The sequence below is a fragment of the Suricata suricatta genome, chromosome 1 (genome assembly GCF_006229205.1).
Source record: "Suricata suricatta isolate VVHF042 chromosome 1, meerkat_22Aug2017_6uvM2_HiC, whole genome shotgun sequence".
Lineage (NCBI taxonomy): Eukaryota > Metazoa > Chordata > Mammalia > Carnivora > Herpestidae > Suricata > Suricata suricatta.
In genome coordinates, this window is record NC_043700.1 from 129,259,518 (window position 1) to 129,277,605 (window position 18,088).

The following is an 18,088-nucleotide window of genomic DNA, read 5'->3' on the forward strand; positions in this document are numbered from 1 at the left end:
TCCATAAAATAACATTTCTCTCCTTTGTTTGTTGGACTTGCCTATGGTTTTTGCTGTAGCTTATTTGCCCCAAATTTCAATCCTCTGCTATTCCCAAATAAACCCATTTTTTGCTGGTAAAATAATGGTTTTATTTTTAAGGTCAACAAAAAGTACATACAACTATTTACAATCCAAACATGGCACTGATTAAGACTTATGTCTAAAACATCTCCTTTCACGTTTCTCCTAAAAACAAAGTGTAAGCACTTCCTTCACGTTTGTGTAATTGAAGAGTCTGTTTACAGTTGACTCAAAATAAGATTCCAAAATCTTCTAGTTTTCTCACTCACCTTAGGTAACGCTTTCCTCAAGTTTCAAGTCTGTTTTTCCTCACCTGGCATTCCTTCCCACCCCTTTCCCTCTGGTGGTATTTAGGTCCTTAAAAAGACTTTTCCTGATCCCAACACTAGAGGGTGGTAGGTGCCTTAATTATCCTTGCCTCTAGCTTTCTGTATCTTTCCTATAAAGTGCTTACGGCATTATGTAATTACGTCATCACATTAGAGATTATGTCTCTAAAGTTTTTGTCTCCAATTAGATTATAAATTCCATTAAGGCAGGCATTGATGAACCTGATTTGAAGTACATATTCACGAGTCATGATTCATGAATATGAGGAAAGTGTACGGGAGGCTTCCTGTCTTCTAAGAACCTAGAATCATATTGTGGAAAGAAAAAAAAAATCCAAGAAACACCTACTATATCCAGAAGTTACAAAATTAAGAACCAGGGGTGCCAGGGTAGCTCAGTCGGTTAAGCAGCCGTCTCTTGATTTTTGGCTCAGGTCAGGATCTCACGGTTTGTGATTTTGACCCTCATACTGGGCTCTGTGCTCAGCACCAAGCCTGTCTCAGATCCTGTCTCCCTCTACCTCTCTCTGCCCCTCCCCAACTTGTGCATGCATACACACACTCTCTAAATAAATAAGTAAATGTCAAAAATTTTTAATTAAGAACCAAAATTTATTCATTCCATAAATATTTATGGAATGCCAACATTGATTTAGGCACTATTCTAGGGATTGAAAATAAAACAGGGAGGGGACAGATAAATAATCTCTATTGATGTGAAACTCACATTCTAACAAATTAACTGATGTTGATTAGAAAAATTCCGTAGGAGTAAAAATAACCTTTGTACAATGGAGAAGGATAAAGAGAAACTAGAACTCTAACAGGTGGGATGCAGATTTGTAGAAAAGAGAGAAGACATGAAAAGGACTGTTATGGTCTGAATGCTTGTGTCTCCCCCCACCCAAAATTCATATTTTAAAATCCTAATCCCTAGGTGATGGTTATAAGAGGTGGGGCCTTTGGATGCTAATTAAGTAATGACAGCAAAGCCCTCAAGATTGGTCTTGGCACCCTTGTAAAAGATACCCTGCAAAGCCAACTGCCATTGAGGCTACTGTGAGAAGGAGCCTTCATCAAACACCAAATACACCAGCACCATGATCTTGGACTTTCCAGCCTCCAGAGCTGTGAGAAATAAGAGTTTGCTGTGAATAGACCGCCTAGTTTATGGTATTTTTGTTGGAGCAGCCCAAAGAGATTAAGACAGGGCTACAAAAAAAGTAAAATTCAGTAGAGAAAGCATGATCTTGGTGGAGAGTGGGGGAAAGTCTCCAGTTTAGGGCAGTGGAAGATTAGGTGGATCAGACAGTGATTTAGCAGCAAAGCAATCTACTCTTTTAGGAAATGCATTAATTTGCCTCAGCTGCCCTAACAAAGTACCACTGACTGGGTGGCGTAAACAGCAGAAAGTCATTGTCTCACAGCTCTGGAGGCCGAAGTCCACACTCAGCAGGGCAGGAATGGATTTCCAAGGGCTAGGAGGGAGACTCCGCTCCTGTCTTCTCTCCTAGCTTCTTGCGGTTTGCCAGCAGTCTGGCATTCCTCGCCTTGTAGACACATCCATCACAACATCTCTGCCGTCATGTTCACATGGCGTTCTCCCTGCGTGCACATCTGTCTCCTTACACAGCATTCTTGTTACAAGAACACCAGTCATACAGGAGTAGGGGCCCACCCTGTGATGTAAGCAGTGTCCTTATCTCTAAAAGTTGGATGATAGAAGCTTTTATAATCTCCTGTAAAGAAGTGGTTCACAACTCTAATGGCTATCAGAAATACATTTTTCAGAAATGACAATCGCTGGGCCCTACCAACCTTCCTAGCATTTTGGCAAGATTTCCCGAAGCCTAATGACCTTATATGTGAGGGTTCGTCTTCTCTTTCAATCACCTCTTTATACTTTTTGGTCTAGTAAGAAGGGTATAGTACTGGGAGTCAGTACCCCAAAGTTCCGGTTCTGATTCTGCTTCAAATTACTATTACCATTATTGCAGCATTTTTCATAATAGTCAAGATATGGAAATAACTTCATTGTCCATCAAAGGGTGATTGGATAAAGAAAATGTGAACTGTATAGGAATATTATTCACCTTAAAAAAAAAAAAAAAGGAAATCCTGCCATTTCCGACAACATGGACGAAACTGGAGGACACCATAGTAGGTGAAATAAGCCAGACATAGGAAGACAAATATTGCATGATCTAAATAATTGTAATCATAGAGGCATAGAGTACAATGGTGATTGACAGGGGTCAGGGAGTGGAGAAAATAAGGAGATGCTGGTCAAAAAGTACAAATTTATAGTTATGCAGGGTGAGTGAGGGCTGGAGATCTGATATGAGCACAGCGACTCCAGTTAATAACACTGTATTGCATACTTCAAAATTTGCTAAGAAGGTAGAGTATTCTCACCACACACATGAAAAAGGTAACTGTGGGGTGATGGACACATTAACCAGTTTGATTGTGGTAATCATTTCACAAAGTGTACGGATATCAAAACATCAAGTAATATACCTTAAATATATACAATATCTTTCTGTCAATTATACTCCAATAAAGCTAAAAAGAGAAGACAAAAGAGGATAAGATTAAATAAATATTTACCATATAAAATAATTTGTAGAAAATAACTATAAATGGTTTGATTAATTGCTCTGGGCTTTTTGTTTCTGCATCAATAAAATGAGAAGGGACTAAATAATCTCTGAAGTTCCCTTCAATTCTTATATTGTTTGATGTCTGCAGTCAAGTGTTCAGTAAATCTGCACAAAATAAATAAGGTGAAGGGCTTTAGAAGATGCTGCCCCCAAATACATTGCTTCAGCATATTGATTATTTTGAGCTGAAGACATCTGAAAAGCAGCAGAGGCAGAAAGAGCACTCATATTTACTTTTTCTCCAAAAAGTAGGGCATAAAATTTCTCATGAGAGGGGTGCCCTGGTGGCTCAGTCAGTTGAGCATCCAACTCTTAATTTCAGTTCAGGTCAGGATCCCAGGGTCGTGGGATTGAGCCCCATGTCAGGCTCCACACTGCTTAGGATTCTCTTTCTCTCTCACTCCCTCTCCCCCACTAATGTACTTGCTCTCTGTTTTTCTCTCTCTAAAATTAAAAAATAAATTTTTTTAAAGCTCCACACTGCTTAGGATTCTCTCTCTCCTACTCCCTCTCCCCCATTCATGCTCTTGCTCTCTCTCTCTTTCATGAGAAACTTAAAAGAAAAGGGCCTCCCTGACCAGGAAGAGAACCAACTGTTAGTTTCAGTATTTTTCTATTTTCTATTCCATTTATCTCTCTAGTCTTTATTATTTCATTCTTTCTACTAGCTTTGAGTTTAGTATGTTCTTCTTTTTCTAGTTCCTTAAGTTGTGAATTAAGTTGTTGATTTCAGATCTTTCTTGTTTTTAAATGTATTTATAGCTATAAATTTCCCCCTTCACACTATTTTCAATGTGATCCATAGTAATGTTATGTCATGTTTTCATTTTCTTTTTTTAACACTTACATATGTTTTGAGAGACAGAGAGAAACAGAATGTGAGCAGAGGAGAGGCAGAAAGAGAGAGGGAGACACAGAATCCGAGCACAGAGCCTGACACAGGGTTCAAACCCATGAACCATGAGATCATGATTTGAGCCTGAACTACCCAGGTGCCCCTCATTCTCTCTCTCTCTCTCTCTCTTTTTTAATGTTTGTTTAGAGAAGCGAGGAGGGGCAGAGAGAGAGGGAGAGAGAATCCCATGCAGGATCCCCACAGCCAGCACAGAGCCTGACACAGGGCTCAATCCCACAAACCTGTGAGATCATGACCTGAGCCAAAATCAAGAGTCAGACGCTTAACTGACTGAGCCACACAGGCAGCCCCATGTTTTCATTTTCATTCATCTCGAAGTATTTTCTAATTTCCCTTGTGATATCTTCTCTGATTCACTGATGGTTTAAAATCATGTTGCTTAATTTCCACAATTTTGTGAATTTTCTAGTTTTCCTACTGTTATGGATTTTTCTATCTGCATCCCACTTGGTTGGAGAAGATACTTTGTATGATACCTACCTTTTATAATCCCAATTCTTAAGTGTGGCCTAACACATGGTCTCTCCTAAAAACGCTGCGTGTGCACATGAGCAGTAGTTGCTGGGTAAAGCGTCCTGTAGTGTCTGCTAGATCTTCCTGGTGTATTGTGGGGTTTAAACCCTCTATTACCTCACTTATCTTTTGTCTGGTTGTTTCCTCCATTATTGTGAGAGGGGTGTTGAAGTCTCCAGCAATTACTGTAGAACTGCCGATTTCTCCCTTCAACTTTATCAGTTTTTGCTTCTTGTGTTTTGCAGGCCTGTCATTGGGTATGTAAACATTTATAATTGTTATATCTTCTTACTGTGTTGAATTTGATTCATATATAGGATTCTTTCCTGACTCATAAACTTTTTTGACTTAAAGTCTATTTTGTCTGGTATTTGTATAGCCACCCCTGCTCTCTTTTCATAACTATTTGCATGGAATATCTTTTTCCATTCTAGGTCCCACAAGCTGTGTGTAAGGTGCTGCAGGGACATACGTGTATCTGGCTGCTATGGGGCTGGGAATGGGGCAGGGTAGCTGCTACTGCACTAAGAGCCAAAGTTGACCAATTACTCCGGGTAGGTGGTACCAGAATGGAATTAAATTGTAGGACATCCAGCTGATATCAGAGAATTGCCTGATATGTGGAAAATTCACACATCTGGTAACAAAAGTATGACCTATCAATAGTGTGAGAGTAAATGAGAGACACACAGGATGAGTGTGTTTTATCTATACATGTGAGTGTTATGGGTTGAATTGTGTCCCCCAAATTCATGTGTTGAAGTCCTAAACTCCAGTTCCTCAGAATGTGACTATATTTTGAAATAGGGAATTTAAAGGGGCAACTAAGGTCAAATGGGGTCATTAGGATAGACCCTAATCTAATATGAAAATCTAATTTGAATGCAGACACACCCAGAGGAAAGACCATGTGAAGACACAGGGAGAAGATGACCATCTGCAAACCAAGAAGTGAGGCCTCAGATGAAACCAACTTTAACAACACCTCAATTTTAGATTTCTAGCCTCCAGAATTGTAGAGAAACATACCTCTGTGTTTAAGCCACCAAGTCTAGTATTTTGTTCTGGCAGGCCCTAACAAACTAGCGTGCAAGCACAGACCATTTTGAAAATTTGGGAAACAGTCATAGAAAATAGCATACATTATGGCAGAATTCTTTGAGTCTATCAATAAAACCCAACAGTATATTGTAAGCTAATAACACTCTATACTTGTAGGTGCTTAAATTTTTTTTCTGATATTATCATCTAGATATTTTATAATTCCATTTCCATATTATACTATATTCTATATAGTGACTTTATTTAAAGAAAATTTAGTGTAGGGAGCACTTTGGTGGCTCAGCTGGTTAAGCATCTGACTTCAGCTCAAGTCATGATCTCACGGTTTGTGGGTTTGAGCCCTGAGTTGGGTTCTGTGCTGACCACTTGGAGCCTGGAGACTGCTTCAGATTCTGTGTCTCCTTCTCTCTCAAAAATAAATAAACATTTAAAAAATTTTTAAGAAAAAAAATTTAGTGTATATTCACAATGGAATTTTATTCAGCCATAAGAAAGTGAAAGATGCTCCGCCATTTGCAACAATATGGACTAATCTTGAGGGCATTATGCCACGTGAAATTAGTCAGAGAAAGATAAAGATCATCTGATCTTACTTATATGTAGAATCTGGAAGCATTGAGCTCATAGAAACAGTAGAATGGTGGTTGCCAGGGCTAGGCAGTTGGGGACATGGGTGACGTTGGTCAAAGGGTATAAGCTTTCACAGTTATAAGATGAGTAAGTTCTGGGAGTCTTGTGTACAACATCATAACTGCAGTTAACAATATTGTACTGTAAACTTGAAATTTGCTAAGAAAGGGGATCTTAAATGTTCTCACCACATATGCATATAAAAAATCAAATATGTAAGGTTATGGATGTGTTAACTAATTTTATCGTGGTAATCATTTTACAATATACATGTACATGAAATCACATTATATACCTTGCATTTATATAATTTTATTTTCAGTTATACCTCAATTAAGTTGGGCACAAAAAGAATGACTTTGTTTTGACTGTATAATGATCAACATGAATACTTAAGTTGGATCACTGATTGGAGTTTTAAAATAAAAAAAGACTGAGGTGCCTGGCACTTCAGTAGCTCAGTTGGTTAAGTGACCAATTCTTGCTTTCCGCTCAGGTCATGATCTCATAATTTGTGGGTTCAAGCCCCACATCAGGCTCTGAGCTCACAGTATGGAGCCTCCTTGGGATTCTCTCTCTCCCCGTCCCCCTCTCTCTGCCCTTCCTCCACTCATGGTGTCTCTCTCTCTCTCTCTCAAAATAAATAAATGAATTACTTTTTAAAAGATTGGGGTGCCTAGGTGGCTCAGTGGTTAAGTGTCTGACTCTTGATTTCAGGTCAGGTCATGATTTCATGGTTTGTGGGATCAAGCCCCACTTTGGTCTCTGTATTAATAGCTGAAAGCCTGCTTGGGATTCCTTCTCTCCCTTTCTCTTTCTGCCCCTCCACCACTTGCACACTTGCATGTGTGCATGCATGCTCTCTTTCTCTCTCTCTCAAAATAAATAAACATTAAAAAAATAAAATTAAAAACATTGGCACAAATTGAAAATGGGATCTTTATGGCTTAGAAAGACCTTCCTGGGTGATATGAAAAGCAAGCACTCTGTCCATTTGAATCCTGAGAAGCAGACATAAAGACAAGATTAAATATTTGACAGCCTGGAGAAAATGTCTGTGAAAGATAAAGGAAAGACAAGTGGGTAAGGAAGGAGAGGCTTCACAATGTCGTGCATGTCTGACACCTGGAAAAGGAGTAGGGGAAGGAAGGAGAGTTGTGGTGGAGTCTCAGACTACAAAGCAAGCAAAGAAAAACCTCCATCAGGCTGATGGAGAATCCTCGAGCAAGTCCCCTGCTAAAGGAATGTGGTTTCTCACGAGGATGGGCCTTCATTAGTACCTCTGTCCTGCGCACTGACCGTCATGTGCGCTGACTGGCTGGGAGTAGCCAGGCTGGGGGCTGTGGCCACAGCATTCACAGGAGCTGCAGCTGGAGGTTTGCAGTCAAATATGGCCCCCAAGTAGGCTCCCTAGAAGACCTGAGTGGGGCATATGCATGGCACTCAATTTCCTTTGAAGAAACTGTATAATTGGTGACACACTGTTACAATAATTTATATTATCTTTGGGGCATGTGGGTGGCTCAGTTGGTTAAGCGTCCAACTCTTGGTTGGTCATATAAGGTCATAATCTTACCGTTCTTGAGTTTGAGCCCCACATTGGGCACCACATTGACAGAGTGAGCCTGCTTGGGATTCTCTCTCTCTCCTCTCTCTGCCCCTCCCCTCCTCATGCTCACTCACACTCTTTCTCTTTCTCTCAAAATACTTTTTTAAAAAAGATAAACTTATAGCTTCCTTTATGATATTCATTTATTTTCACACATATTTATTCAAACTTTGGCCCTTGTCATAAGTGTGATCATTGCTTTCTATATTCTCATTATGATCCTTCTTAGGGGAAAAATAGATACCTAAAAATACAAATAAAAAGGTAAAGCCTGGTTTTTCGTTGAAATGATTTTGCAATAACCCACTAATTTTAAGTGCCACAGCTATTGCTTCTCAGCCTTTTGGCTTAGATCAAGTGTAGTATCTGTTCTAACAGGTTTAATAAAATACTACAACTATTTTTTTCTTTACATTTTGTTAGTTGAGCCACACTAATTAAAAGGCAGAAACATAGGGCATATTTACATGGATATTATAATAAACATATACATTAAAAGTATGTGTTACCTTCCTGCTAAACGGAAAGTTCCTAAGCTTTTATATACACAGAAGTTGTACAATTTAATGCCGTAAGGTACAAAAGATCATTTATAAAATTATTTACACTAAATATTATTTTATTTTTTACTATGTTGTCCAACCCCCTTGAATTGTTTTGTATAATGACACACAGATATCTGTCCCTGATGTAGGAAGTCTGCCTCAGATGTAAGGTGTTTGATGTTTAAACTCACACCGTGGGGTATAAATGGAAGTCATCCAGTTTGATAGTCAGTCCTGCAAACATTCTGCAGGATTAATACAACTAAATTCCATTTCTCCTAACTACAAGATTAAAAAAGGAAAAGAAACCCCAAAACATATTGCAACTTAAAAAAATCATAGCATCTTGGTTTGAGGAACTTTTTTTTAAACACAAGGCTTTAAAAATATTGATGTGTGGTATAATGGCATAAAGAGTTTCTGTTTCCCTAACTTTTGGTTTCTACTTTATATACAGAGAGAAAACATCCTGCTAAGAAAAAAAAAAAGCACATCTTTAAAAAAATTTTTTTTTATTTATTTTTGAGAGACAGAGAGAGACAGCGTGAACAGGGGAGGGCCAGAGAGACAGGGAGACACAGACTCTGAAGACAGGCTCTAGGCTCCAGGCTCCGAGCGGTCAGCACAGAGCCCAATGCGAGGCTCAAACCCACTGACTGTGAGATCATGACCTGAGCCAAAGTTGGACGCTCAACTGACTGAGCCACCCAGGCAACCCCCCCCCCCAAAAAAACACATCTCAACGTGCACAGTCATTACTGGGTTTCTACAGGAGTACAGACAGCCTTCTCCCTGAAAACACCACAAAGCTGATACAAGTGCTTTTTCCAAGAAACCAAAGTGATGTCCATATTTACAAAGTTGAACAAACCTACACAAGACTTGATTAAGAAACGGAAAGAGAAATTAAAAAAAAAAAAAAAGATACACTCTGCTTGTTCTGAAGGGGCATACTACCTAGTTAGTGGTTAGAATACGAACTGTATATACTTTGATATAAGACATGAACTCCAGTGAGCCTCTAGCACATCTTTCCCTGTTGTAGCATCAACAGGCTCTGATTGGGAGACAGAGGGGCAGATCACATTCCAGAGCTTCCAATATCTTCCAATTTGAAGCAATATATTTTAACTGTTCCAAAGTACTCCTTGGCTCCTGAAAGGAGTCCCACTGTCCTGTGTTTGTTAGGACCCTGCCTGTCCACACGCTTGACTTCTCTGCAATCAGTTGGGGCCTTTTCTTCTTCTTCTTTTTAATATTTATTTATTTTTGAGAGAGAGAGAGCATGAGCAGGGGAGGAACAGAGAGAGATACACAGAATCTAAAGCAGGCTCCAGGCTCTGAGCTGTCAGCACAGAGCCTGATGCAGGGCTTGAACTCAAAAACCATGAGATCATGACCTGAGCTAAAGTCAGATGCTTACTTAGCAAACTGAGCCATCCAGGCACCCCGAGGCCTTTTCTTAGCAGAACACAATTTGCATATTTTGGTTGGTTTTTGTTTTTGTTTTTAAAGTCAACTACAATGCTAAGTTCCATGAGGATTAATATGCTGAGCAATATTTACATCTCCAAATATCAGATCACAATCCCTACTATATGTTGAAGGTAGAATGAGAAGTTATCATAGTTTTGCATGTCAGAGCTGGTATCATGTTTCCCAAAGGGAATGCTGCCTGAAATTAACATATTCCCAAAGGTAAAATGCATATTCTATGAAATGCATTTCATTATGACCATGCATGTATTTACTCATAAAAACAAGAAAGACAGACAATTCTATACTAGCTCTCTCTCTGTGGATTTAGGATTTCAGGTTAAAATCAGCCATCCACCCATCCACCTTTATGGGGAGAAAAGTTCTGCTAGTGTTTAAAATAAAATGATTTCTTGGGATTAGAAACAATAATGTTGTGTTTTTATTTTGAAATGGGTTTTGCTTTTTTATGATTGGTTTTAATTCTGGCATTTCATCTTGCCAACTACTATCCTGTTTAAGCAATGCTGTCAACTACAAGGAATTTCTGATTAAACTAAAACGGTCCAGTGATAAGTTACATACACACTCTACTTTGAATAACCCCAGCCAAATTGGAGAAAAATGCTACTACACTACTATTAACTAATATAATAAAACCTCCCGATTTCATGGTTTACCTTTAAAAAAATTTTTTTTAATGTTTATTTATTTTTGAGAGAGAGACAGAGCACAAGTGGGGAAGGGGAAGAGAGAAACACACAGAATCCAAAGCAGGCTCTTGAATTCAGAAACCATGAGATCATGACCTGAGCTGAAGTCAGACATTTAACCTGACTGAGCCACCCAGGTGCCACTATGGTTTACTTTTTGCTTTAATAAATTAAAAGTAAGGTGCTGGTAAATATTTACTTTAACCTCTTCTTTGATTTTATAACGCTGTTTACCAAGGTGGTGATGTGGGCAAACCTCTAGGAACCTCACTGCTATGTTGAGAGGGTCAGCTAACGTCATAGCTGTGGGCAGGTTTGCTGGAGATGAGATCGTGACAGCGTGGGCTATATTCACTGGAGCAGTGACAGGGGTGGGAAGGTTGACTGGGGTAGTGAGTGTTAAAGGAGAGGTCATGGATAATGGACTGGTTATAGTGACAGGGTGCCCGCTGTTCATTGGGCTGGTTATATTAAGTGCGCTGGAAACATTTACTAGACTTCTCATGCTCATTGCTGATGCCACTGTGACTGGGTTTGACATTGGCCCAGACGACCCAGAGGACGTGATGTTTAGTGGAGCAGTGTAAGTCACAGGTGTCCTGGCAGCCGTGTAGGTTTGGCACAGGTTAGCAGTTTCTTTCATTCTTGCTTTCACAGCGCCTTCCCCCAGTCCCCCAGTGTCTCCACCTGCTTCCCTGCCCAACTCGGCACATGCTGTTGCTGTTGCTGCTGCTGCTGCTTCTGCTTCTGGCCGCAGTTTTCTTCACTCATGCATGTTCTACTGATGCCTTGTTCACACGGACTACAGTTGATACCTTGGTTCCGCCCACGTGTCTTTAAGTGGTTGGTGATGTACGCCGCACTCAGAAGCTTCCCACAGGCGTTACACCACACCTTGCCTTCGTGGCGCACCATGTGTGTCCACAGTCTTTGGTGGCACAGGCGCAGAGCACGTCTTGGGAAACCCTTCCCACAAACACTGCAAGTGTGAGGTTTGGTGATGCCTCCTTCATGAGCCCTCCCAAGGTAAGTCATGCGGTCCTTCCTCTTGAAGCACTGATTGCAAAGGGGACATTCGAAGGGCTTTTGGTCCGAATGGGAGAGCTTGTGCCGGTTGAGGGGGGACACATCCCGGAAGGCCTTCCCACACATCTGGTAGGCATGGTTCTTCTTGATAGCCAGGGTCACGGGCATAGCTGTGGTCCTGGTACTGCTTCTGGGGTTGGTGCCCGAGGAAGATGTAGTGACTGTTGGTGAGATGCCAGCAATGGTGGAGACCAACGAAGTTCTGCTGTTGTCCCCTGCTAACCTGGCAGAGATGACAGGAACCACCGTAGTGGGAGATAGGGTCACCACCTTGAACCCTGGGTTGCAGGACTTGTGGTGCCTCGGGTGATAGCTGTCCCTGAAAGCTTTAGCTTTACTGCAGTAAGTGCACACAAATGAAGTTACGGATTTTCCTTTTCTAAGCTTGATGGCATCCTTTCATGTTCCTGGTGCTGCTTGAGGTTTCTGAGTTATTGGTATCGGAAGCCATGGTTTCTGATCAGGGAGCTCCCAGCAGGGCTCAGGAGGGGCAGCAGGCCATTCTGTGCTGTCTGCTCTTGGTGATGGGAGGCTTTTTGGGCTGCTGTTCCACAAATTCAGAAGTCTTTTGCAACAAAAAGTATTTTTACAGCATCGCTAAGGCTCACTGTCACACGAGGGTCACACCAGGCTTCTTGGGTGAAACACTGTAGAATGCCTCGACACCACGGAATCACTCTCTGAGGATTCCTAGTATTCCCACACTTCTATATGAAGCCTTCTTTTTTTTTTAATTTTTAAAGAATTTTTTAAATGTTTATTTACTTAAGAGAGAGCAAGAGCAGGAGAGGGGCAGAGGATCTGAAGTGGGCTCTGCCAAGAGCCACCAGCCCGATGTGGGGCTTGAACTCACCAACCATGAGATCATGCACTGAGCCCAAGTTGGACATTCAACCAACTGAGCCACTCAGGAGCCCCATTACATGGGAACTGGGTTTCCCCAACTTGTTCTCTGTAGAAGAGACAGAATAAAATAACAACCATGGCCTGCCTTCAGTTAAGTGATAAAAAAGAAAAGAAGGACTTCTGGGTAGACTTTATTTGACTAGTATCACCAAACCAAAGCTTTAATTTTATCTCCCATCTCTTCCATTTTTTAAAAATTTATTCATTTTTGAGAGAGACAGAGTGAGCAGGGGATGGGCAGAGAGAGAGAGGGAGAGAGGATCCCAAACAGGGTCCACACTGTCATAGTGGAACCCAACGCGGGGCTTATACTCATGAAACATGAGATCATGACCTGAGCTGAAACCAAGAGTTGGATGCTTAACCAATGGAGCCATCCAGGCGACCCCCACCCCCCCCCCCCCCCCCCGCCATCTCTTTCAACTTTAAGTCTTTTTTAACCTTGCCCAAGCTTTCCTTGTTCTGGGGTTGGCAAAAAAAAACAAACAAACAAACAAAAAAAACCCAACAACAAACGAACAAACAAAAAATAACAGAAATGTTATTTCATCACCCAGGAGAGTAGGATATAGCACTATGAAATCAGTGCCAGACGGGGAAAAAAAAAAAAGTACTGAAACAGATTAGCATCAGTGAGTCATATCTTGAATGTCCTGTTGGGAGAATCCACCAAACATCTTAAAAGCTGTGACTTTCACTTTCCACCAGCTAATCTGGAAAGCAAGCAGGTATTAAACAGTTTTAAAATATAAATTCAATAGCATGCTCTAGGAAATAAACAAGAGAGTTTAATTCTCCCACTTCCCCAGGAAAAATTAGTTATAACAGAAGCTGAGTAAGTCTATTCATACATTTCTATAGAAAAGACTGAACTATTTTCTTTACCCATTCAGCTATCTTTGGCTCTAAATTATTTTTCCAACAATTTTCACTGCACACGTTGACAAGCCCAGTATCAAATGTTAGCTTTCATACTTTTCCAGCCAGTGGAAAAAAAGATTTTAATTGCTGAAAAAAATTAAATAATATAAAATCTAATTAACAAATTGATTAATAACTGCTTGGCATGTGTTTTATCCGGGAAAAGAATAACACAAGTATTCCAAAAGGTTGTTCACCTAGATTTCCAAAAATAAGTTATTGGTTTTTCCTTTACATAGAGCTCAAAAATATGGAATGCTTCTCCAATTTGCATGTTATCCTTGCGCAGGGGCCATGCTAATCTTCTCTACATTGTTCCAATTTTAGTATATGTGCTGCCAAAGCGAGCCCTACAACTATTTAATAGAGATGAATATTATTGGATCCCAATTTAAGTAAGCAAGTACATCTCTCTGAAGTATCAAGTCTCTTAACTAATATGCTTCTAATAGAGCAGCTGAATTGCCTCTCTTATATTGTTATCTTCTATATTCTGGTATTGAAGTTCTAGGTCAATATGCTATATCATTCACAAAATTACTATAGTGCAGGGGGCATTAATCTTTTTCTCTTATTCAAATAAGATACCTACTAGTATTCCAAACACAGAATGAGACTATATCTCATTACTTATTTATTTCCATGAAAGAAAACTAATATCACTGTTAATTACTACATAGACCAATGTGTAGATGAATTTCCCCCAATTCAAAACTATGCATCAATATCATGTTATTATTAAAATATACATCGGGACACCTCGGTGGCTCAGCTGGTTGAGTGTCTGACTTCTGCTCAGGTCATGATCTCATGGTTCATGGGTTTGAGCCCTGCATCAGGCTTAAGGGTATTCCCCTTAAAGCATTCAGATAAAGGAGACAAAAACTCTTCACATAAAGCCTGTTTAAACATTACAATTTTCACTCAAACTTTCACCCTAATCTTACCAACTCTTTACATTTCTGTATTCTCTTAATCTAATTGTAGCCCATGTTAGGCTGCACCAACAGTTGTTGATACCAAAATGCACTCAGCTCCTGTGTCCAGAAATCTTGGACACTTCTTTTCTTTGTCTTCTGACCATTTTACTTACTCCTCAGCGTTAGGCTTTGGGTCCCCAGCCAAGGGACCCCGGACCTTTTATCCAACTTTATTTTGATCAGTCTGCCTGACTATTGCCCCAGGTGATTATAGGCCAGGTTTCTCATTGTATTCTTTGCCTTTCAGCTTTTTAAATTCCCCCAAACTGGCAGAAATAGAGCAAACTTGTTTGGGGGCATTTTAATGTTGGGGAATCATCAGGGGATTCATTTGGCCACTCAAACTTCAATAGTGCTATATTTAGTACTCTTTTCAACCCCATCAATTTATCTTATTTATCTTATTTGTTAATAATCATCTGTGCTTTTATTTATTTTTATTTTTTCAATTTATTTGTTGTTTAATTTACATCCAAGTTAGCATATGGTGCAACAATGATTTCAGGATTAGATTAATGCCCCTTACCCATTTAGACCATCCCTCCTCCCACAACCCCTCCAGCAACCCTCTGTTTGTTCCCTATATTTAAGTCTTTTATGTTTTGTCCTCCTCCCTGTTTTTATATTATTTTTGCTTCCCTTCCCTTATGTTCATCTGTTTTATATCTTAACTTTCTCATATGAGTGAAGTCATATGATATTTGTCTTTCTCTGACTGACTAATTTCACTTAGCAGTTCCTTCAGTTCCATCCACGTAGTTGCAAATGGCAAGTTTTCATTCCTTTTGATTGCTGAGTAATACTCCATTGTGTGTGTGTGTGTGTGTGTGTGTGTGTGTGTGTGTATACCACATCTTCTTTATCCATTCATCTATTGATGGACATTGGGCTCTTTTCATTCTTTGGCTATTGTTGATTACACAGCTGTAAATATGGGGGTGCATGTGCCTGTTTGAAAGAGCATACCTGTATTCCTTAGATAAATGCCTAGCAATGCAATTGCTGGGTCATAGGGTAGTTCTATTTTTAATGTTTTGAGGAATCTCCATACTGTTTTCCAGAGTGGCTGCACCAGTTTGCATTCCCACCAGCAGTGCAAAAGAGATTCTCTTTCTCCGCATCCTCGCCAATATCTATTGTTGCTGGAGTTGTTAATGTTAGTTGTTAATAATCATCTAAAGATTTCCACCTTCCTGGGAGAGTTCTTGGATTCTGCTCTTCCCCATTTCCTTGTTAACTAATTTAATTTTTTTATTAGTCTCTGGAAGACCTATGAGAGGAAATCGAGACAACATATTTGGTAAGGCTTCTCAGACATTTGCTTGTTTTTGCCCAGGGAAATCCCATTCTTAAGGAATTTTAATGGAGGTTTCATTACTTAGGCATGATGATAAAATCATTGGCTGTAGGCAGTTAAACTGAATCTCTAGTTCCTATGACCTAAGAGTTCTGGAGTGGAGCTCAAAGTTGCAATCTAATCAAGGCTTGGTCTTTCTGGCAACTAGCTCCCATCCTTGTGCTATCTAGCTCCTCCAATGCTACAGTCACATTAGCAAAAAGATACTTTTATCACTTTGGGGACTCCAAGAGTTATAGGAGCACTGCTCCTGTATGCAAGGACAAAGACCTAACATATTTTTTATTATACCATTGCCACCTAATGCACGTGAAGTAGTGTCTCATTGTAGTTTTGATTTGCATTTCTCTAATGATTAGTGATGGTAAGCATCTTTTTGTGTGCTTATTGGTCATCTGTATATCTTATTTGGAAAAATGTCTATTCAAGTTGTTTGCTCATTTTTTAATTGGGTTATTTTGCTCTTGAGTTGTAGTTCTTTGTATATATTCAGGATTTTAATCTCTTATCACAAGTATGATTTGCAAATATTTCTCCCATTATGTGGGTTGCCTTTTCACTCCCTTGATAGTGTCTTTTCTTTTCTTTTCTTTTTTAACGTTTATTCGGTTTCAAAGAACAGAGAGCATGAGCAGGGTAGGAGCAGAGAGAGAGGGAGACACAGAATCCAAAGCAGGCTTCAGGCTCTGAGCTGTCAGCACAGAGTCCAATGTTGAGCTCAAACTTACAAACCATGAGACATGACCTGACCCCAAGTCGGCAGCTTAACCAACCGAGCCACCTAGGTGCCCCTTGATAGTTTCTTTCGAGGGACAAAGGTTTTTAATTGAAGTACAATTTGTATATTTTTCCTTTAGTGTCATGCCTTTGGTGTCATCCACAACATCACTGTTAAATCCAACATCATGAACCTTTCCTCCTATGTTTACTTCTAAGAGTTTCATAGTTTCAGATGTTACAGTAACATCTTTTATCTGTTTTGAGGTCATTGTGTGTGGTATAGGGAAAGAGCCTAACAATTCTTTTGCATGAAAAGACTGCCCTTTCCCTAAAGAACAGTCTTGGCAAACTTGCTGAAAATTACTTGACTTGAGGCTCCTGCGAAGCTCAGTCAGTTAAACATCTGACTCCTGATTTCAGCTCAGGTCATCATCTCACAGTTCATGAGTTTGAGCCCCACATCCGGCTCTGAGCAGACAGCATGGAGCCTGCTTGAAATTTTTTCTCTCCCTGTCTCTCTGCCCCTTCCCAGCTTGCTCACTCTCTCTCAAAATCAATAAATAAACTTAAAAACATTAAAAAATTATTTGACATTATATTGTTTATTTCTGGTCTCTTGGAATAGTGTTGCCTTTTACTTTTTAATCCTTTAGATCATCACCATTCATAAAACAGAAATTATGTGAAAAATCTTTTCATATTAACAGTGATTTTGCTAAAATGAAGGCAAGAAATTTAATTTTTGGTAAGAAACATATAATTCTACACATCTGTCTTCAACGTGTTACTCAGCCAAACATAGCCGCCACACAGCAAAACCCAGAAATGTACAATACTAACTCAATTCAGTAGTCTGATATTTTGCTGACTTTTAATAATTTAAGAGACATAGCTTTGTCGTGAAATATTGCCAAGCCCTGTTCTTCCCACTTCCCTTACCATTTATATCAAATGACTCAATATACCATAGTTATACATATCATTAAACAATATTTATAATCAGCATATTCTTTAAATTAACCTGAGTCTTTAATTTTCTAAAGCTAGCAAATCCTCAAAGAAACCCAAGCCGCCGGCCACCCCACCCCAGGATGGAACATCACCGGAGAATTTTAGAAGGCACTATGAAAGGGGTACTAGTATTCTAGAAGTCTCAATGGGTAAATGACAGTATCATGCACTTTGAAATCCATACACAAGGCATTTCCATTGTGCTATTACAGTGACATAACCACTGCATTGTTCATTTTTTATAAGTTTGCATATATGCCATGAGTCCCTCCGCAGCAGCTGACCACCCACACGCACTTCATGGTACCCAACACTGAACAACCTTTCCTGCGAGGCCATCAGCCACAGCCAAGAAGTGACCCGGGCCACGCTGCCGGTGAAGAACCCACAACGCCCTGGCCCCGCCCACCATAGCCGCTTCGCCGCGCCCCCCTCCACAGGGAGCTCCCGCGCTTCCCCAGGCCCGCCCCCTCGGCGGAGCGCGCGGGATCCAGTGCGCCGGCGCAGGCACCACCCCCTCGCTCGGCCCCGCCTCGCCGGCGCGTCTCTTAAGAAGCCTGCCCGGCAACAGCCCCCCCCCCGCCCCCC

The 18,088-nt window shown here is 40.3% G+C and overlaps 1 protein-coding gene, 1 non-coding gene and 1 pseudogene across 2 annotated transcripts; 1 reads left to right on the forward strand and 2 right to left on the reverse strand.

Moving 5' to 3' along the window:
- Positions 1–1,446: 1,446 nt before the first annotated feature.
- Positions 1,447–17,912, reverse strand: LOC115301648 (vascular endothelial zinc finger 1-like). The gene is given in 6 exon segments (XM_029951602.1): positions 1,447–1,520; positions 7,457–7,586; positions 10,719–11,183; positions 11,186–12,078; positions 12,081–12,149; positions 17,813–17,912. Coding segments are annotated over 6 exon segments (1,731 nt in total).
- LOC115302759 lies at positions 8,113–8,222 on the forward strand (annotated as a pseudogene).
- On the reverse strand, positions 13,677–13,783 carry LOC115303152. Its single transcript, XR_003913865.1, has one exon. It is a non-coding gene; the product is annotated as a U6 spliceosomal RNA (small nuclear RNA).
- Positions 17,913–18,088: the final 176 nt, after the last annotated feature.